This window comes from Arachis ipaensis, unplaced genomic scaffold, assembly GCF_000816755.2.
Source record: "Arachis ipaensis cultivar K30076 unplaced genomic scaffold, Araip1.1 Aipa444, whole genome shotgun sequence".
Taxonomy (NCBI): domain Eukaryota; kingdom Viridiplantae; phylum Streptophyta; class Magnoliopsida; order Fabales; family Fabaceae; genus Arachis; species Arachis ipaensis.
In genome coordinates, this window is record NW_015496071.1 from 8,952 (window position 1) to 31,261 (window position 22,310).

General features: G+C 34.0%; 3 protein-coding genes across 3 annotated transcripts; all 3 read right to left on the minus strand.

Annotated features, from left to right (window-relative positions):
- Positions 1–2,218: 2,218 nt before the first annotated feature.
- LOC107624696 (disease resistance-like protein CSA1) lies at positions 2,219–5,682 on the minus strand (the record flags this gene model as incomplete). The annotated part of the gene is made up of 4 exons (XM_016327144.1): positions 5,520–5,682; positions 5,087–5,389; positions 3,015–4,493; positions 2,219–2,278 (listed from the first exon to the last, which is right to left on the minus strand). Coding segments are annotated over exons 1-4 (1,965 nt in total), but the record flags the coding sequence as incomplete, so codon positions are not given.
- Positions 5,683–5,791: 109 nt separating this feature from the next.
- On the minus strand, positions 5,792–9,045 carry LOC107624697 (disease resistance protein CHL1-like). The gene is made up of 2 exons (XM_016327146.1): positions 8,981–9,045; positions 5,792–6,626 (listed from the first exon to the last, which is right to left on the minus strand). The coding sequence occupies exons 1-2, from the start codon at positions 9,043–9,045 to the stop codon at positions 5,792–5,794; spliced, it is 900 nt and encodes a 299-aa protein (XP_016182632.1).
- A 9,856-nt stretch (positions 9,046–18,901) lies between these two features.
- LOC107624698 (toll/interleukin-1 receptor-like protein) lies at positions 18,902–19,532 on the minus strand. The gene has a single exon (XM_021115108.1). It carries the CDS (start codon positions 19,443–19,445, stop codon positions 18,936–18,938), a length of 510 nt encoding a protein of 169 aa, XP_020970767.1. The 5' UTR covers positions 19,446–19,532; the 3' UTR covers positions 18,902–18,935.
- Positions 19,533–22,310: the final 2,778 nt, after the last annotated feature.

The window sequence follows — 22,310 nt, forward strand, 5'->3', positions numbered from 1 at the left end:
GCTTAGTATTGTATTGAAATAATGACATCCTGTATGATATAATATATATTTATATGGTCTCCCTTCATGACTCAATTACCATCAAACCCCGTCTTGTAGAATATAAAACAGAGCGTGAAAGTGGCAAAAACAATATGCAAATTAAACTGCACTGCCGAGTTGACAGGGAAATTGAACAACAATCAAATGAGGAAAAATAAGTAATGGTGTGTTCTCAAGGAGTGTGCTATAAAGTGAGCAAATAGATAACTATTACAACAATAATGAACTAAAAGAAGTTTAGGTGTTCCCCACAGAAGCTTTCCTCTTTGAGTTCTCATATGATATTCTTCTCTGTAGAAGGGAAAAGATGTTTAAAAAAAAGAAACACATATGAGTTGAGCCATGTGACCTTGCATCCACTGCTATACTTTTTTTAATAAAAAAAGGAAAACATATTGCATAAGTCTGCAAAAGAAACGAGAGTTATTGTACCTTAATTTAACAGAAAGATATTATTCTGTTTTTGGAGTGATATTTCTTTGTATCTCTTCTTCAGCATTTGCTCTACAGCACTGTTATAAAATTGATAACATAAAATCAATTGTGATGATTCCAGATATTGTAGCTTTTACAATAATATGCATTGTGATTTTTGTAGTATAATTTTCTTTTTCTTGTAATTTGAATTTGAATATATTTTGAGTTTCAACTTGTGTGTTATGATTCTGAATTTTTATTTCTATTTTGATGATTCTTGAAAGAGCCTAGCAGCGGAAACAACACAAATATCCAACACAAAAACAATATGGCAGCAACTATGAACAACCAAATATAGCAAGTAAGGCAATAACAATAACACACCGAGATTTTAACATAGAAAACTCCCTCAATGTAAGAGGTAAAAACCACGCGTTATCCAGACCAATAAAATAGCCCCACTATAATCAAATGAGGTCAAGAGAGTCTCAAACAAAGCACAAAAACGTGCATATAATCAGCCAAAATATCAAAGCACCAAAGCTTATAAATGAGAAGCAAGAAGATGAAATATACCTAAAAAATAGAGCTGTTGTTCGAAGCCTATTTCTCTCTCTGCAAACATTCAATTAAAATCTTCACCGTTCAGAATGAAGAACAAGAGAAAAATCTGCAGTCTAAATTTCACGTCGATCCAACGATGAACAAAATGAAAAACTGCTGTTCAAAGATTGCTGCTTTGTATAAAATCGAAAAACCTATTTTCTCTCTTGCGAAGTCAATTTCTCTTACTGCAAACTTTCAATCAACATCTCCACCGACCAGAATGAAGAACAAGATGAAAGAAAAATGCAGTTCAAATTTCAAGCAGATCCAATGGTGAACGAATTAGAAACTGTCATTTGAAATTTACTACTTTGGATAAAAACGAAAATTCTGTTTTTTCCTCTTCTTTCTCTCTTTGGTAGCTACACTCTCACTCTCAAATTCACCTAAAAAATCTGATTAGCGTTGAGACATTAGGGTGTAAGAATACACCCCCAAAAGTTAGGCTTGTGCCTTACAAAGAAGAGAAAAAACTCAACAATTCTGTCATTCAAATTTTGTGCTTAAGATTCTGATTTTTTTTTATCATGTTTTCAAAATCTGTTACAATTATGCAGTTATAGGACCTGATATTAAACCTATTTTATTGTTGATTTGTTGTTATTGACTATTATTCTCCCTATTGAGTATCTGTTTTTGATTTTTTGAAATTGTTATTGATTATTTATTTAACCTATTTTATTTTGTTGGGCTGCTGCTTCTATTAAACTTTTTATATGATTCTGTGTTTACAATTTTGATTTTTAATGCATATATACTCGAATTCCAGATCTATCTCTTGGTTAACTGCAGCTCTAACTCTCGTGGTATCTCAGATAATCATAAATGTTGCAACCGACTGTATTTGTTGCAAAAAATTCCCTCAAATTTTTAAATCGAATAAATTGAACCAAATCAAACCAAATTTAATTAATTTGGTTTGGTTTGTATCGTCCTAATAAAGAAACCGAATCAAATCAAATCCCACTATTAATGTAGAAATAGATTAAATTGTTTTTTTTTTTTTTAAATTGAACTAAACGGCACTACGAATACTCCAAACAGACCATATATCAAAACAAACTCAATTATAATATGAAAACTAAGCTGCTCAAGAAATAGTAATTTCATCAAATATAATCAAAAACTTAGCTAATATAATTGGACAACTTACCAGTATTCTTTGGAACCATGCCGTAAATCCACTCTTTTTCCATTTCTCTGTTCTCTCACTCTGTGACAAAAATATAATTCATCATGATCCCCCATATTCGATACGTTATTACTATGATAGGCTGATTAACCACACAAACAAGGACGATATCAAACAACATACTATAATATAAAATCAACAACACATCACGAACATAAACATTAATATGCGAAAATATTTTATTTCAAATTTTTGTCTAATAGTATAACTTTTGTAAAGTGATGTATTAGTTTGGTAACTTTGACGTTTTCGAGGTCTAAAATTTTTTTATATTATTAATAAATCATTATTATCATTTTTGTGATTTAAATTTATTGAGAAAGTGAAACACTTGTGATGCAACAACAAATGTTAACACGTCCATTTATAATTAATAAAGAGCATAGTAAAACTTTATATGATTAAAGATCAAAATCAAATCCTTTACCTTACTTCGATATTAAAAAGGATCGGATGTATATTAAAAAGTGGTGCACTTTTGCAAGATATATCTATAAAATTGAAGGAAAGAAGCTTTGTTAACATTTACAGAGTCAGAGAAACAATAAAAAATTATAGCTAAGTTGTGCAGAAGAAATAAAAAGAAAATTCAAGCACGTTGATAATTCATTAACTGTGTATTTTCGTTCACTACAATTATATATATTCCAAGATCAATTTAGAATGATTTAATTTTTGTTGTGGATCTCTACACTAAACAATTGAGAATACAACAATAATGCGTGAAAACTACTTCCATTAGTATTAGAAGCATTACCTCTAGGTCCTCCAAGCCCAAGTCATCAATGGCATCAGGACGAATCTGTCCTTCATGATTGACATGGACATGCATCCAACGGATCCCACACCCCTTTATCACTACTTCCTCATTATCCTTTGTATAGGCATAGAATTTAAATTTAAGGATTGGATTACAACTGGTGTCCTTTTTTCGCTCTTTGATTGCTTCCGTTATCTTGTTGGAACCCTCTCCATCATACCATACTACCTTATGATCTGATACCATTTCAATTGCAATCTCATAGGGAACATTGCCGGTCAAGAGTGCTGTATTGGCAGAAGTTGCTATCCATTCCCATTCATTGCAACCCTTTCCCAAGTAGCATTCCCATCCAAATATCACTTTTTTGTCACCAAGGTTGCAAGATTGGTATTGAGAAATCAAGATGCAGCCAACAAAACAAGAAGAAATCTTGTGTTCTGGAGCAACTTCAACAATGATTGAAGCTTCTGTAGAGTAGTAGTCAGGGAACCACTCATTAATTATGCTCTCTTTACTTGGTAAATAGTAGAAGAATCTATTATCATTCTTTGCTTCATTATGCGGATATCCATCATTATTTGCCACAAGTTCTATCCTGAATTTCAAGTCTTTCAAAACTGCTTCATATGCATCATCATCCAACTTTGTGCAATTATGGAATACAAACCACGCATTGTGTTTTCTGGGTGGTTCACTGGTTAAACTTGAGACTTCCTTCAAGGATTTGCAGTTTACTGCATCAAAGTATATAATAGATGGGGGAAGTGGAGGTACGTATTGAAGCATTTTACAATCAAAGATGAAAATTTCTATGAGCTGTTGAAGATTCTTAATGCTTTTTGGCAAACTTGTAATGACATGACAACTTTCCACGTGTAATAGTTGTAATGATTGTAAGACATGAATGTTGTCTGGGAGTTTAGACAACCTCTTACATCCGTAGAAAGCTAATTCCTTGAGAGACAAGAAGGCAGGGGTGGGAAATATTCTACTTAACATGATGCATGTGTCGTCTTCATGTTTTATTGGATCCATGAGTGCAATATTGGAGGCAAAGTTTTGAGGAAGTTTCTGAAGAGAGTAACTGATGTTAAAACCGAACCACTCAAGATTTTTGAGATGCATAATAGTGGATGGCACTTCACTCAAAGTCGTTGATGGTAAAAATAACCTGAATTTGGAATGATCACTCATAATGGGAATTGAGAACTCTTCCAAATTGCAGCAATGAGTGGCATACAAGTCACGGAGAGAGGGAGAACAATAGTCACTGCAAAGCCTTTTTAGCGATGTGCAATAGCTCACATATAGTTCTTCAATCTTGGGGAGAGAGAAAATTGATGGATGAACATCTTGTAACCTTTCACAGCCACTGAGAGTTATGGATTTGAGATTCATGGCACCTGCTAAATTTGGGCACTCCATCAAGCGTTTGCATCCCTCGAGGTCAATAAACTCCAAACTTGGTAGATTCTGTCAACCCCAACAAATTAAACATGTTAACATGATGGATATATATAAATAATTATTGGGTGTAGTCTAATATTTATTTTTTTTATATATATGTCATTTGAATTTAAGTCATGTATTTTATTATATTTTTTTTCATAAAATACTCTTTGTTTTCTCATCAAAACTTATTTAATTATTCTTTGATATTATAGTTACTTTTTTTAATAAAAGTTTATTCTCAATGTTCTAAAATATTTTAGTGTGATATTTTATTTTCACAAAAATTTATATATTAAATAATGAAAATATGGCTTTTCAAGAAATGATTAGCAATTTAGCACACGAGAATATTTCACAATATATAAAATTAAATTAATCTTACATAATAGAGTAAGTTTATAAATTGTAAATCTTGAAATAAACACCTCATTATTATTATTATTATTATTATTATTATTATTATTATTATTATTATTATTATTAGATCAAAACTACTCTATTTTTTATTCTTTCAAAATTTTGCCTATTATCTAACTATTGTTTATAATATCAATCTTTATTTTAGTATTCAACCAAAGTGAAAAAACATAAAGAGCAATGAAACATGATCCTACCTGAACTGTATCCCAAAGTTTTTGAACATTGCTATCTCGCATGGAAAGCTGAACAAGTTTTTGAGGCCAACAAATAGACGGCACAAACTTAAGTGGACATTTATTCCACTCAATATACCTTAAGTCATTAGGAAGTTGAAAATCTTCTAGAAGCACTCTGTGCCGTTCAAAATCTATGTTGATATTTCCTCTTAAAGCAAGTAACCTTAACTTTGGCATCTTCCTTAATGCAATGATGATTATACGTGGATCTATTGTAATTTCATTCATATCCACAATCATGCTTTCAACTCCATGAATATCCTGCAAAATTGATAAGCATTGCAATACAATGTTAGTGCTATGTTGCTGTAAGCAATATTTTTTTTATTTTCCACGACATTCCTCGTCTGGACAAGTCAAGAACTAAACCATTAAAGCATGATTTTCTTACTCTTTCATGTTGGAATATATTGCAGACCTCTTCGGCGTTCCACAGTCTAGTTTGTTGACCGCAACTTTTGCTAGATTCTTCATGAATAATTATCCAACACATTTTCTGTATCAAGCTATGCATTTTTATGTATTTTTTATTATTATACGAATAAATACTTATAAGAGACTTGTCCAATAAACTTTTTATCCCTATGTTTGCAAAAAAACCACAAGAATTTAATATTCTTGTTACCAACTCCATTTCATGCCCGTGCAAAAAGCATGCAACATCTAAAAGGATGTTTTTTTATCACCATCTAATACATTGTAACTCAACCTCAACACTTGCTGAATATCAGCATTAGGATACTTTCTTAGTTTACTCAATGCACTATCCCATTCACTTTCTTCTTTGGTTCGAAGAAATGATCTCAAAATTTTTAATGCTAATGGTATTCCTTTGGCATAATCTGCTACGACTCTTGTTGATAGCTCATAATAATCCTCTTTAGGATGAGAATCACGAAAGGCATTATGGCTAAAAAGTTTAAGAGAGTCCTCAAAATTCATTTCCTTCACTTCATGGATTTCTTCGACTCCTCCACTTGTAAGCACATTTCTATCCCTTGTTGTCAAAATAATTTTACTACCAGAACTCAGACAACTACGAAAGAATTGAATTAAATCAGCTGCAATTTGTGAATTAGTCACATCATCTAGCACAACAAAAACCTTCCTATGCTTGATTTTACGGATAATACTAGAGTGTATTACTCGAATATTATCGATACGAAGATCTTGATTTAACAATTGAGAAAGAAGTTTAGCACATATGTGATTAATACCTTTTTCTTCTAAATTTTTTGAAAAAGCTAAGAAGCAATGACCTTCGTATTCTGAGGAGCACTCGTGAAAAAGAGTAGTAGCAATTGTTGTCTTGCCAATTCCAGGCATACCCCAAATTCCAATCACAAAAACTTTCTCCGACTTGAATCTCAATAAGGATTTAACAGAAGTATAGTTTCTGTTACAAATAAAGGGACTTTTGAGTTCATCTCTATAGCAATTGTTATTCAAATTTGAAAAGATTGCTTCCACAATTTCATCGATCAACTCTGCTTCTTGCCTAGCAGCAAATAAATATTACATTAGAAATAAACAATAGATGCCTAACCAGATTATATATATGTTATTTATTATATGGATACATATAATTCCTAATTAGTATATGGACTTGAATGATAACTGATTTCAATGAAAATCCATTATATGTTATTTATTACAAGGCAGGATCAAGCCTTTATTTGTTGAGATTGTTATGGTTAAACCAAATTCTAGATAACCAAAGATCTTATTAGATTTTTCTTTTGATGGGGTATAATATAAGTGTATGACATTGAAACTATATATATATTCATGTGGTGACGAATGATATTTTTGTTTAAAAAATTAGAGTTTATTATCATTTAATTATTTTTTAAAAAAAGAAGTAAATAAGTAAATTACATATATTATATTACCCAAAGGACTTTGGTAACACAAAAAATTGTTTAAAAGGATACTAACTTTTTCAGTTTAAAAATAATATTTGTTATATATTTATATATTTAACCAATTTTTTTGGTGACATATATTTAACCAATTGAACCACCACCAAAATGTATCACGTAATATTCTGTGATTGCAATTAAAACTAAATTATTCCTGCTGATTTTGCCCCATTCCTCTCGTAAGTGCCACTGCCAATGTTAAGAACAAGAACAAGAATAGAGGAATAAAGAAGGTGCTAGGCAGAAAAGATATGAAACCTGTCACGGCCCAAAATGAGCCATGACTGGCGCTCAGGAAAAAGAGTTCCCTAGCAAGCCTAACAGATTCGAATATAAGATAAATAAAAATGTTACAAATAATTTTTGATAAATTTACACTTTCTAGAATGAATAATTACATAATTGAACAAAAATAAAATAAATAAATATAGATGGATCCTGCCTGTGACATATGGAGCAGATGACGTCTAAGAACTCAACAAGGAATAGAACCCATTGCAGATCATTACTCTTGAATAAGCTCACATAATCAAATACTTATTCCTGAAAAATATTTTTTAAAAAAAGGGTGAGTTTTGCAACTCAGTGACTAGACAGTACATCTATAATTCACATGAGATCATCTAAACATTATTATGAAAATAATTTTAGTTAGAAAACAATAATTTATATGAATAAGTGAATCAATAAGGGAGTTCTCATACAGAAATCAAATCAAATAGTCCACACTTGGGCGGCTCCACCTCTAAGGGTAGCCCTTTCCTCTAGTGTGTCCGTACGGAATAACAGATCCAACGTGTGGCCTACACGTTAGGCTAGCAACGCCCCTGCTAGCTGAGGTCTGAGCCAGATGCATCTAGGTTAACGTCATAACCGCCGTTAACTACGGTTTTCTAATACGAGCCTCCCAAACTAATTCAAAACATATAATTTCAAATACAACCAATCTTTGATCTTTCAAATATATACCGTATCAAATCAAAGCAAATAATACTTTCTCATCAAAATCCTTTTTAATCATATGAATTGTCCAATATACTTTACAAATTCAGAGTATATAAGTGCGTAAAAGAAATACTTCAATGTTCCAGAAACACATATTCAAATAAAATCGAATATTATAAAATAATACAAAACTTCATCAAACATGTATACAGTCTCATGTGCAGATTGAAAATCTGAATTTCACAAAAATAAATATTTAGTTCTAATAAATCCATTATCAAAATCAAATTCAAATCTTTGTTGGTAATTTGTAAGTATAGTCATAAATTCAAGCATCACATATCAAAATAATTATAGATGTAAAGCCAAATAATTATAAATGTAAAGCCTACTCACAACGTGGTCCTAAGGGACCGAAGAGACCAAAACCGAAGTGCAAAATTAACGGGTGAGGAGGATCGATGTAGAATGAAATGAGTAGTCACAGGATTTGGACCGGGCAGCGGAAAGTTGCGGCTGCAACAACAGCAGCATCCATTTCTTATTGCAACGTCAATGATCATAGCAACCAGAGAAACTATTGGATTCAAATTGAATGGAAGACAACAAGAAAGAGTGCTGGAAAATCCAAGGTAAAGCAGAGGTTCAATAAAATCATAATGGCAGGATACGAAAGTGAAACAGATTCAAGGGAAAATAGCGAACCAGAACGGCAACAATGGTAGCGGACAGTTCGACAACAGCAAGGAGGTACGGCGGCAAGGTGGCAGCGCTGCTTCTTCTCCCTCACGAACTCGCCTCCTTCTCCCTCCTCTGTTCGCGGCTCACGGCGGCGGCAACAGCTTTATCAACGGCGACGCAGCAGTGGTGAGGGAACGGCGGTCTCCGACGGCATGCTAGGCAGCAACCAGGCGTGACAGAGCTGGTGGCGTCCTCTCCTCCATCGCGTTTCCCGCGGCGGCAGCTCTCTGCCTCAACATCTCACTCTCTCCCCTCTTCGTCAGCGCCGGCGGCGACACGTGGGACGGCGGTGAGGCGCGACGCCGGCATGCTCCAAGGCGACGGCAGTGACGGTGGACAGCCTCCCTCTCTTCTCTTCTCCGTTCCCTCACTCTCCCCTTTCTCTTTTCATTGCTTCCGTTACTTCTCCCTCTTTCTCTGAATTGTGTGTGTGTATGTATGTAAGAGGGAGGGTGTGAGATTTATTTTGAGATTAGGGTTAGGGTTTGGTTTGGGAAAAAGAGAGTAAGGGTATTGTAGGGATTTTACATTCTACCCTCCTTACAAAAATTTTCGCCCTCGAAAATTCAAAAATTGGTATAATCTGCAAAACTTTACATGGTTTTAGCACTTTGCCAAACATGAGAAAGAAGTATAACGAGGTGCAGAAGTTACAAGATAGGTTTTTGTTAAAACGATGTGATTAGCATTCACCTACTCTTGTTCCCTTGACAACTTAGATATACATAATACTTTTCACTTAGTTTGTCAATCTCCTCAAAATACACTTTTACTTTATAATCTCTTGGTTCTGGTGTACATCTGCTTGGTAGTAGCCGGTCTTACGTCAAGCCTTAGAATTACGACTTTCTGAACTTCAACATCGATAAGTTATGTCCTAACAAACTAACGTATCGCTTACTATATCTAGGAATCACACGAGACCGAAACAAGCTCAGGTTTACTCAAAAGGACACAAAACCTGGGAAGAGAAGAGCAAACATCACATATGGTGTTTGCACGAATGTAAAAAGATGCTTAAGATTGTAATTAAGCAATGCTGTATAGAAATAATTAAGTGTGCCAGAAAGAGTCAATCGCATCTTAACAAGGAAATCTGAATCAAAAAACTTTAATAGTAACAATTAAAGAAAATAGGGTATATTAGGTCAAAACAAGTTCAGGTTGAATCAAAGAAGTACAAAGTTCACAAAAAGAGGTTAACCAAAATCAATGGCTATTTTTACAAAGATTTAAATGGATGATTAAGGATACAATCAGGCAAGACAAGAATCAAATCAAAAAAAAGTTTTTCCAAAGAAGATCTGGAACAAGAATTCTAAGAGAATATTAGAAGATATGATGTAACATAGTAAAGCAATTTCAAATTACATCAAGGAGTTATATAGTTCACGTAAAGGAATGCAATGTCAGCACCTGTGTTGTCGAGAATATATGGTATAGCCAAAAGCACGATCAGATTGAGATATGCATAAGATGTAGGACATGAAATAAAATAATCAAATTTCATTTCAACAAGAATTGAAACAAGGAACTCCCGATACGAAATATAGGAGAAGGAACGATACGTCAAATCACGTGGCACGATTATAGCGCATACTTCAACACAAACTATCCCAAGAAGAACACCTAATGTTCCCAAACATAACAATTACCATTACTTGGATAAAGAAATGAAGGAGTTTAGAAGAACTATTCCTTGCAGGTTATAAATTCTACCCATTTGTATGCACCATACCAATAATCAGACCACAATATGTGACAACGCTAAATAGAATATAGATTTTTTTTCCCAACAAAACTAGAAAACAAACAAAACAAAATAAAGTCCAGCACAATAATATCATCATAGCATAAAAAGTTTTAGGGCATAAGTAAATGTTGAAATCATCGAAAAAGCTTCATAATATTCTTCATTAACATCATCAAGACTCTAAAAATGCCAAAATGATGAGTATTGCAAATAATTGAAAGAGCAGATTAGAAAAAAGGACATATATGTTACACCAAAAATTAGAAACTAGTATATAAAAAATGGTATCACCTAAAAATTTCTACTTTTAAACATCAACAACAATGACTAAACAAAATATTCAAACACAATCAATCAAAATATAGTAATAAAGAAAATATTTAGAACGAGCAAAGGTAACATAAAAAAAATCTAAAATAAATGAACCAACTAAAAATAGAAAACACATGAAAAGAAAAGAAAATATTGACAATTTTATGCCTCCACACTCAAGTTATGATCAATCCATACTCATAAATTTTCAGGTCAACAAGTTATAATGAAATAACTCAAGATTAAACCCATTGACTCAAAATGAACCCATCGGTTTCTTTAGAGCTTAGACATCCACAATCTTCATACATTGCAAATAAGCACCAAAGTTGTCCTAAAATTAAAAAATCAATTTTTTTTTACAATGCCTACTTTATAATACTCCATGAATATAATAAGGAGAAAAACTCAGAAAGAATTTGTTCAACTTTAAGGAATTAGATATCCAATCTTTTCCATCCGAAATCGCCAGAAATTCTTTCCAATATCTATAAGACCTACAATCTCAATCTCACAAAACCCAGAAAACCAATCTCTCCAAATCTCTGAGAATAATGACAATAGTTGAGAACAGAGGAATTTTCAAAAAAAAAAAAGCAAGGGTTAAGAAAATTTTCGAGTTTCAAATCTTAGCCAAAAAACAAAGTTCATCACCAAAAGAATAAAAGACAAATATCACCAAAACAAATAAAATTAGAAGAGCTGATTCTAACACACCCTTATCCATACATAAACAAATTTTTTTGTCATGATAATACGCATAAAATATGTTGTTTGAGCTACCCTTTAGTAAGGCATTCACGTCTAAATGTAATCCACTGTTGCAACCATGAAATCAAAACATAGCACATAATTATTAAAAGACACAGACACAAACACATCAGATATGGTGTGCACTTCTAAAATCAGACCAATAAAATTATTTCGACTTTCAATTTCAAAATCATGAACATGATCATAAAAATTCACTTGAAAGTACGAAGTTATTTTGACATGATCACGAAAAAATATTTCTTAATCTAACTAATGATAAACTTGAAAAGTATAAAGGTAGTATAATAGAAAGCCTTTTGATATTTACTTCCATCTAAATAATATGGAAAGGATCCCATTAAATAGATGGAAAATTGTGTGAACCAATAAAACAATATATATAAGCATAAGCCTAACAGATTCGAATATAAGATAAATAAAAATGTTACAAATAATTTTTGATAAATTTACACTTTCTAGAATGAATAATTACATAATTGAACAAAAATAAAATAAATAAATATAGATGGATCCTGCCTGTGACATATGGAGCAGATGACGTCTAAGAACTCAACAAGGAATAGAACCCATTGCAGATCATTACTCTTGAATAAGCTCACATAATCAAATACTTATTCCTGAAAAATATTTTTTAAAAAAAGGGTGAGTTTTGCAACTCAGTGACTAGACAGTACATCTATAATTCACATGAGATCATCTAAACATTATTATGAAAATAATTTTAGTTAGAAAACAATAATTTATATGAATAAGTGAATCAATAAGGGAGTTCTCATACAGAAATCAAATCAAATAGTCCACACTTGGGCGGCTCCACCTCTAAGGGTAGCCCTTTCCTCTAGTGTGTCCGTACGGAATAACAGATCCAACGTGTGGCCTACACGTTAGGCTAGCAACGCCCCTGCTAGCTGAGGTCTGAGCCAGATGCATCTAGGTTAACGTCATAACCGCCGTTAACTACGGTTTTCTAATACGAGCCTCCCAAACTAATTCAAAACATATAATTTCAAATACAACCAATCTTTGATCTTTCAAATATATACCGTATCAAATCAAAGCAAATAATACTTTCTCATCAAAATCCTTTTTAATCATATGAATTGTCCAATATACTTTACAAATTCAGAGTATATAAGTGCGTAAAAGAAATACTTCAATGTTCCAGAAACACATATTCAAATAAAATCGAATATTCTAAAATAATACAAAACTTCATCAAACATGTATACAGTCTCATGTGCAGATTGAAAATCTGAATTTCACAAAAATAAATATTTAGTTCTAATAAATCCATTATCAAAATCAAATTCAAATCTTTGTTGGTAATTTGTAAGTATAGTCATAAATTCAAGCATCACATATCAAAATAATTATAGATGTAAAGCCAAATAATTATAAATGTAAAGCCTACTCACAACGTGGTCCTAAGGGACCGAAGAGACCAAAACCGAAGTGCAAAATTAACGGGTGAGGAGGATCGATGTAGAATGAAATGAGTAGTCACAGGATTTGGACCGGGCAGCGGAAAGTTGCGGCTGCAACAACAGCAGCATCCATTTCTTATTGCAACGTCAATGATCATAGCAACCAGAGAAACTATTGGATTCAAATTGAATGGAAGACAACAAGAAAGAGTGCTGGAAAATCCAAGGTAAAGCAGAGGTTCAATAAAATCATAATGGCAGGATACGAAAGTGAAACAGATTCAAGGGAAAATAGCGAACCAGAACGGCAACAATGGTAGCGGACAGTTCGACAACAGCAAGGAGGTACGGCGGCAAGGTGGCAGCGCTGCTTCTTCTCCCTCACGAACTCGCCTCCTTCTCCCTCCTCTGTTCGCGGCTCACGGCGGCGGCAACAGCTTTATCAACGGCGACGCAGCAGTGGTGAGGGAACGGCGGTCTCCGACGGCATGCTAGGCAGCAACCAGGCGTGACAGAGCTGGTGGCGTCCTCTCCTCCATCGCGTTTCCCGCGGCGGCAGCTCTCTGCCTCAACATCTCACTCTCTCCCCTCTTCGTCAGCGCCGGCGGCGACACGTGGGACGGCGGTGAGGCGCGACGCCGGCATGCTCCAAGGCGACGGCAGTGACGGTGGACAGCCTCCCTCTCTTCTCTTCTCCGTTCCCTCACTCTCCCCTTTCTCTTTTCATTGCTTCCGTTACTTCTCCCTCTTTCTCTGAATTGTGTGTGTGTATGTATGTAAGAGGGAGGGTGTGAGATTTATTTTGAGATTAGGGTTAGGGTTTGGTTTGGGAAAAAGAGAGTAAGGGTATTGTAGGGATTTTACATAACCAAGAAATTAAATGTTAGGAAGTTGAAAGTGAATGACTGATGAATGGAGCACCTTTGTCACAAGTATGGTGTCTTTTTTCATAATTTAATTTCTTAGCACAAGTAAATTAAGAGTGTTATTGATCAAATTAAGTGTTCATTTAGGTTGATTTTTAAGTAAAAAAAGGTATTGTTTTAAAATAAAATTTTTTTATTTAATTTTAAAATTATTTAGATACTACATATTTTAAGAAAAGTACCATTGTTAAAAAAATAAACAAAGATACTTTTTTAAAAATAAATTATTTGCTTGTTCTAAAAGTTAAGTACGATTTTGGTCTCTAAGGTAGGGGCTGAAAATAAAAGAGTTTTGAGAAACATTTTTAAATTTTAATATCTAAAAAATCTTTTTAAACAAGGGTTAAGTACGATTTTGGTCTCTAAGGTAGGGACTGAAAATTTATTTCGTCTCTAGTATTTTTTCTGCTACAAAATAGTCCCAAAAGTATAAATTAATTTTCAAATCGTCCTTTTTACCAAATTTTTAATTTTTATTTCGAAAATACCCTTAACAAAAAAATTAAAAAAAAAAAAGAAAAAAACACGGGTTAAGGGAAATGGGGGAGGGTATCAGCTGGAGGGGGGTTGGGTCTTGGTTTAAGGAGAAGAGGTGGAAGGGAAGGAGAAGGGCCACCGCCGCTGCTCTTTGCCACTGCCGTTTCTGCTCTTCGTCGTTCATTCCTTACCGCTGGATCTCACCGTGAGGGTGGACGTCTGCTCCTCCTCATCGCCCTCGCCGACGTCATCGCCGTCGCCCTTGTCTTGCCGCACCTTCTCCTCGCCGTCGCACCTCGTCTCGCCGCACCTCTTCCTCGTCGTTGCACCTCATCTCATCGTTTGTTTTGGTAATTATATTTATGGATTTTTTGTTCTTGTAATTGAAGATGAATTTGGGAATTTTTTATTATTGTAATTGCATCTGAGTTTTGTTAATAAAAGAGGAAGAATTTTAGTTTTGAGTTTTGATTGTTCTAATTTTCTGAGTTCTGGGTGGGGGTGGTGGTAGTGGGTTCTGAATTTTGTTGTTCTTCTGATGATGATGATGATGACCATGATGATAATGGTGGTGGTGGTGGGTTCTGGTTCAGCTTGGGCTTCTGTTCTGCTTTTGGTTGATTTTGGTTAATTTTGGGGAAGTTCTGATGATGATGACCATGATGATAATGGTGGTGGTAGTGGTGGTGGGTTCTGGTTCAGCTTGGACTTCTATTTTGGTTGATTTTGGAAAAATTTTGATGATGATGATGATGACCGTAATGATAATGGTGGTGGTGGTGGTGGGTTCTGGTTCAGTTTGGGCTTCTATTCTGCTTCAGTTCATTTTGGGGAAGAAGGGAGAAGGGTATTTTCGTTCGAATAATGATTTTAAAACTTAGTTAAACCTTCGGGACTATTTTATAGCGAAAAAAAGGCAAGGGATGGAATAAATTTTTTATCCCTACGTTAGGGACCAAAATCGTACTTAACCCTTTAAACAATCTATCTAATAAACATGAAATAACTTTATTCTATTAAAAAATCGTTTAAGATAGATGAAAAAATATCTTTTTTCTAAAAGTCAATCCAATTATTTTGAAATATCAATATTTTTTTACAAATATTTTACGAAGTATATATATATATATAAACTTACATTCATACATGTAAAATTCTTACTTTTAAAATATATCTAAAGAGTCAAATATATAAATTTAAATAATACGATGTATCAATTTTAAGATTCAAATTATATATTAGTTCAAATATATAAATTTGCCAATGATCCCACTATAAGAAAAAAGGTTTATGGCCACACTTTTTTCTTGTCACGCTTTAAAAGCGAGGTCAAAAGTGATCTATGGTCACGCTTTTTTGAGGGTGGCAATTGATTAGAGATTTGGCTACATTTTTTCTTGCTACACTTAAAAAGCGTGCAAAAGAGGCCTATGACCAGGCTTTTATGAGGGTGGCAATTGATTAGAGATTTAGGTACGCTTTTTTTGCCACACTTAAAACACGTAGCCATAGAGAATAACAGGCACGCTTTTAAAGCGTGCTAAGAAAATTACGTTACCGTGACATTTTTAAAGTGTGCCAAAAAGGTATGTAAAACTATTGAAAGCAAAAACACTTCACTTGTAAAACTAAACACGGACACTTAACGTTTTTCGTCACTCTAACACATACACTACTTCAGCCAAAGCATCTTCATTGCATACGTCCAACCCTAATCCCATGGCGCCTCCAAGTCTCCAACGGTAACCCCATCGCGCCTCCAACCCTAACCCCAGAGATTCATTGTGCTTCCGTTGAGCATGGCTACCGTCGTCTTCGTTTTCCTCATCTCCTGCTGGTGACCCAAACCCAAAAATCCCTAAGTTTCCATCTCTTCTCTCTTCTTCAAGCTGTGTCACCGCCACCGTCCTAGTGCTGCCGTTTCATTGCCGCTTCGAACCCTAAGCACCAGCTCGGGTTCCCTCCTCTACTGTCTTGCTCTTCCTCCGGTTACACAACACACCAACCTAGATCTATTCTTATCTTCTCGAATATCATATCCAAGGTTTGCATCTAATGCTTTTCATTTTTAATTTTTTCTAGCTTTGCTTGCTACGTTATTTGCTGTTGATTATTCAGTGGATTCAATTTGTTGATGCTATTTGCAGAAATCAGTTAAAGTAGTAATATTGCACTCATGGATCCAATAAAACATGAAGACGACACATGCATCATGTTAAGTAGAATATTTCCCACCCCTGCCTTCTTGTCTCTCAAGGAATTAGCTTTCTACGGATGTAAGAGGTTGTCTAAACTCCCAGACAACATTCATGTCTTACAATCATTACAAGTATTACAGCTGCAAAGTTGTCATGTCATTACAAGTTTACCAAAAAACATTAAGAATCTTCAACAGCTCATGGAACTTGTGATTATTGATTGTGAACTACTTCAATACGTACCTCCACTTCCCCCATCTATTATATACTTTAAAGTAGTAAACTGCAAATCTTTGGAGGCAATCTCAAGTTTAACCAGTGAACCACCCAGAGAACACCATGCATGGTTTGGATTCTATAACTGCACAAAGTTGGATGATGATGCATATCAAGTAGTTTTCAAAGACTTGAAATTCAGGATAGAACTGGTGGCAAATAATGATGGATATCCGCATAATGAAGCAAACAATAGATTCTTCTACTATTTACCAAGTAAAGAGAGCATAATTAATGACTGGTTCCCTGACTACTACTCTAGAAAAGCTTCCATCATTGTTGAAGTTGCTCCAGAACACAAGATTTCTTCTTATCTTGTTGGCTGCATCTTGATTTCTCAATACCAATCTTGCAACCTTGGTGACAAAAAAGTGATATTTGGATGGGAATGCTACTTGGGAAAGGGTTGCAATGAGTGGGAATGGATCGCAACTTCTGCCAATACAGCACTCTTGACCGGCTTTGTTCCCGAGACTGAGATTCCATTTGAAATGGTATCAGATCATAAGGTAGTATGGTATGATGGAGAGGGTTCCAACAAGATAACGGAAGCAATCAAAGAGCGAAAAAAGGACACCAGTTGTAATCCAATCCTTAAATTTAAATTCTATGCCTATACAAAGGATAATGAGGAAGTAGTGATAAAGGGGTGTGGGATCCGTTGGATGCATGTCCATGTCAATCATGAAGGACAGATTCGTCCTGATGCCATTGATGACTTGGGCTTGGAGGACCTAGAGGTAATGCTTCTAATACTAATGGAAGTAGTTTTCACGCATTATTGTTGTATTCTCAATTGTTTAGTGTAGAGATCCACAACAAAAATTAAATCATTCTAAATTGATCTTGGAATATATATAATTGTAGTGAACGAAAATACACAGTTAATGAATTATCAACGTGCTTGAATTTTCTTTTTATTTCTTCTGCACAACTTAGCTATAATTTTTTATTGTTTCTCTGACTCTGTAAATGTTAACAAAGCTTCTTTGCTTCAATTTTATAGATATATCTTGCAAAAGTGCACCACTTTTTAATATGCATCCGATCCTTTTTAATATCGACAAATTGAATCCACTGATTTTTGCAAATAGCATCAACAAATCGAATCTACTAAATAATCAACAGTAAATAACGCAGCAAGCAAAGGTAGAAAAATGAAAAAATGAAAAACATTATATGCAAACCTTGGATCTGAGATTCGAGAAGATAAGAATAGATCTAGGTTGGTGTGTTGTGTAATCGAAGGAAGAGTGAGATAGTAAAAGAGGGAACCTGAGCTGGTGCTTAGGGTTCGAAGCGGCAATGGAATGGCAACACTAGAACGGCAGCGGCGACACAGCTTGAAGAATAGAGAAGAGATGGAGACTTAGGGCTTTCTGGGTTTGGGTCACGAGGAGGAGATGAGGAAGATGAAGACGACGGTAGCCAAGCTCGACGGAAGCGCAATGAATCTCTGGGGCCCCCCCACCTCTTCACGAGGAACTCGGACGGTGGCACCTCGATACCAGAAGAAGTCGGACGCTGCCTCGAAAAGAGTCTAAACATCACGTTCAGATTCAAAAGCAACCCAATTTCAAGTAACCCTCAGAACAATTATATTTTATGTTAATAGTCCAAATCTAAAATTTAATATTTATTATTAAATTTAAAATTTTAGGATTTAGAATTCAAAATTTAAATTTTAAAATTTAAAATTCAAAATTTTAAGATTTAACATTAAGTTATATAGTTTATTTAAAATTTAAAATTAATATCTCAATTTATTATATTTAAGATTTAGTATTTATCTTTTAATTTTAATCTCTCAATCTAAATCTTCTTTTCAAATGCAGTCTAATACTTATTAAACTCTAAAAAGAAAAAAAGGTATCATTTGAAATTTCAGCCAAAATACACTTAACATAAACAAAAATTGTAATAGCAATATAAAGAAGTTTTTAATTCTTCAACTAAATTTTGGTAAAATCTGATCAAGGATAGTATCCATTTATCACAATCTGATTCAAGCATTTATCTCTAATATATTGTTTTTGAAATTTAAGAATGTTGGAGTGGTTTACCTGTGGTGATCGCATTGGAAGCCAGAAAGATTGGCAGCTTCAGTGAGTGCAGTCCTCCATTGCTCCACTTCTTTACGGTCCGTGGATCTCTCATGCTCAGCGAATGCTGTGTGGTAAGTTCCGGTCTGCTTGCGAACATTTGTGGGTTCTATTCTGTAGAACACTGGAATCACAACAATCACATTTTCATTCTTCTTCTTGCATTCCATGATCTCCACCAGCTCTCTCAAGCACCACTTTGAGGAAGCATAATTCTCAGAGAAGATAACAAGAAACAAGTTTGAGTCTCTGATGGCCTCAACAAGTTCGCTCCAGATGCCTCCTCCTTTCTGGATTCTGTAATCTATGAACGTCTCAATCTGATTTCTGCGGAGAGCAGAATGAAGATGGCTGGTGAAGCCGTTACGCGTGTCCTCACCTCTGAAGCTGATAAAGACATCGTATTGATGAGTGAGAGATGCTTGAGAATAAGAAGAAGAAGCAGCAGCAGCAACTGAGAGTGCCATGCCTCTATGTTGGGGGGAATGAATCAGCAGTTAATTATATAAGAAAGAAAATACTTTGTTCTCATCTCACATATGCTGTATTGTGTACAAATAAAATTAAAAGCTACACATTTTCACGAAACGCAAACAATAATAATAATATCTTGTATTAATCTGTGGACTATATGCGATGTAGACTAGGTCTACGTCAACTAAGAAATTACCATCTGATGAGTGGAAGTGTCATCTGTTCAGCAGACTTAATTGGAGTTGTATACATGTAATTATATTAAAACACTCATCACGAAGTTAATTACCGAGTGGTTTCCCTTGGTCTTTCTTAGCTTTGATTAGAAATTTTAATTTGTTCCGATCCACAAGCATCAAGGTAATATACTAATATTGATAGTGTTGATCTTAATCATGTGACGCATGTTTTTGTCCCTTTATCAGTATTAACTTTGAACAACTCAACAACTTGTATTGCATGAATAATAGTTAGCAAATTAAAATATTTAGTTGTTTACATCATCGAACTAATACGCGTTTTCTAATTCCGTTATTTAGTCTGACTTTCTCCCAAGTCCCAACTACCTTCTTCCTTAACAACTTCAAAATGGATGCTAGATAATCTTTGTTCTGTTTATTAGCTGTTCCAGAAGCACTTCTTATAAATCTCATAAATAAAATCTTTTAAGTTTTAATAAACAAAATAAATTTATTTTAATTGTTAATGCATTAAATATGTTAAGAGGATGATGAGTACTTTCGTTTTTCATATTTTTAGTATAGGGTTAACAATTTTTTAATTTTTGGGTCAGCAAATAACCAATATTAATATTTTTCTACAGCAAACAAAAAAAATCCAAATATATATAAAGAGCATGAGTACATGCTGGCTGCTGAATGATGGTTATGATTTGTTATATTTGTTTGTCCGTGAGACTTTCCGTTTTAGTATTACTTTAAAGACATTTGTTAATTAAGTCATAATCATGATTGTTCTTGCATAGGTTAGCCATTGTATAGTGCGTTCGTCAATGAATGACTGCAGACCTTCTGTTAGAATGAGTTATACTTAGGCAATAGAAGAACAAAGAGGTGTAGAAGAACAAAGAGGTGAGTACCTGTAAATAAAAGATACTTCGATGCTCAAATTAGTAAGTGAATTATAAGCTTTACAAGTTGCAATATGTCCAAATATTTTTTTTACCTTCCTTTTATATTTGGAATGAGATGTATTCTGTTACATTTCCAAAAAATCTCACTTAAATGAGAAATAATAACGTTTTAGAATATTATTATACGTTTTGGTATTTTCATAACCAAACTATAGTGTTTATAGCCAAGTTATAACGTTTTAACCGAGTTATAACGATCAAATCATAGCCCCATGTTTAGCCTGGTGATATTTTGATAAAGCAAATTGAACTTTTTGAATTATAACTTGGCGATATGAGTTATAAGTATAGAGCCCCAAATCAACTTACTTTATTAAAATAAAATAATTTAAAAATGGGAGATGATTGAAGTTAAGGTGTATGGAAAAGTGTAGTAATCTTTTTATTGATTGCACCGTTTGCATTTTTCAAGGCGATCTGGTCTATTGATATGAAAAGGAAGTAACCATCAAGAGTTTTTTATAGAACCGAATGGTTTCATTAAATATGGTATTTTGAGTTCGTTGTTATTGAAATCCTGAGAGGATTCATAAAAGCAACTTTACTTTCTTTGAAGCGTTTTGTGAAGCCATACAACCATGAGTAAAAGAAGTTAGTTTGCTTTATTTGTTTTTCTGTTCTATCATTTCTTTTTCTTCATTTTTTTTTTTGGAAAAAATTATGGGTGAGAAAAAAGCAATTTTTACCATTGATCTTAGTTTTGGTTCCAAGATTTGTTGTCAGCCCTTGATTTGAAACAAAAAGAAAGAGCTCCTTTCTCTTTTTTTTTTTTCTTGAATTGAGCAACATTGAAAAAAGTAGTTTCAACAAGCTAAAATAATTACATATAAATGAAACTAAAAAATTATAATTTACTTCTGAATAAACATTTGATTTGATCTTTCCTTACAACTTCAATATTTGACTTTTTCTCTTTTTTTTTCTTTGATGTTTGATGTTAAAGATTACCTTTTTTCAGTTGAACCTAATTTGAGATATCTTCATTTATTTACAATGTTGTTTTTTTTTCTTTGGTTTTTGATTAGCACCTTCGACGCAATGGTTGGTGCAAAGGAGAATGCTTCTATTTAGCTTGGATCCTTTCTTGACTGCAAATTACTTGGGGCTACAAACCATTTTCAACCTAAATACTAAATATTTGTTATTATCAAAATATTATTAATTTTTTAAACTCAACAAATTTGATTTTATCTCTTAGCTCCAACTTTTGACTTTTCTCTTTCTTTCTTTTTCAATACTTGTGTTAAGTCTAAGTTGATTTTGGGTTTTACAAATGATGACAAACATTCTTTGGATTGAAAGCCCAATGCTATTTAATGGGTGTTTTAATTGTTGCGGGCCCAATTGTCCAAGTTCATGCTGCATCAGCCCAAACCAACATAAGTTTCAGCAAATCAACATGCTAAAGCTCCCAACACTTAGTGTTCATTTGCTCCTTAGTGCTCCAAGAGTAATAATCAAGCCCAATGCTTCTCAGAGCACCGCTCAGCATATTAAATGGTCATATATTTGCTAAATTCAATAAGAGGACAGTTGGATCATGCAAGGACAGGTGTGGCTCAAATAAAGCAAGAAGGACAGAAGGACACTCCACTAACCCAAGGACATCATCAGAGCAATACTTGGATCGTGGTTGAGCAAAAACACAAACTTGCATAGAGCAGTAGCAGCAGGAAAATGGAGCAAAATGAAAAAGGAGTGCATG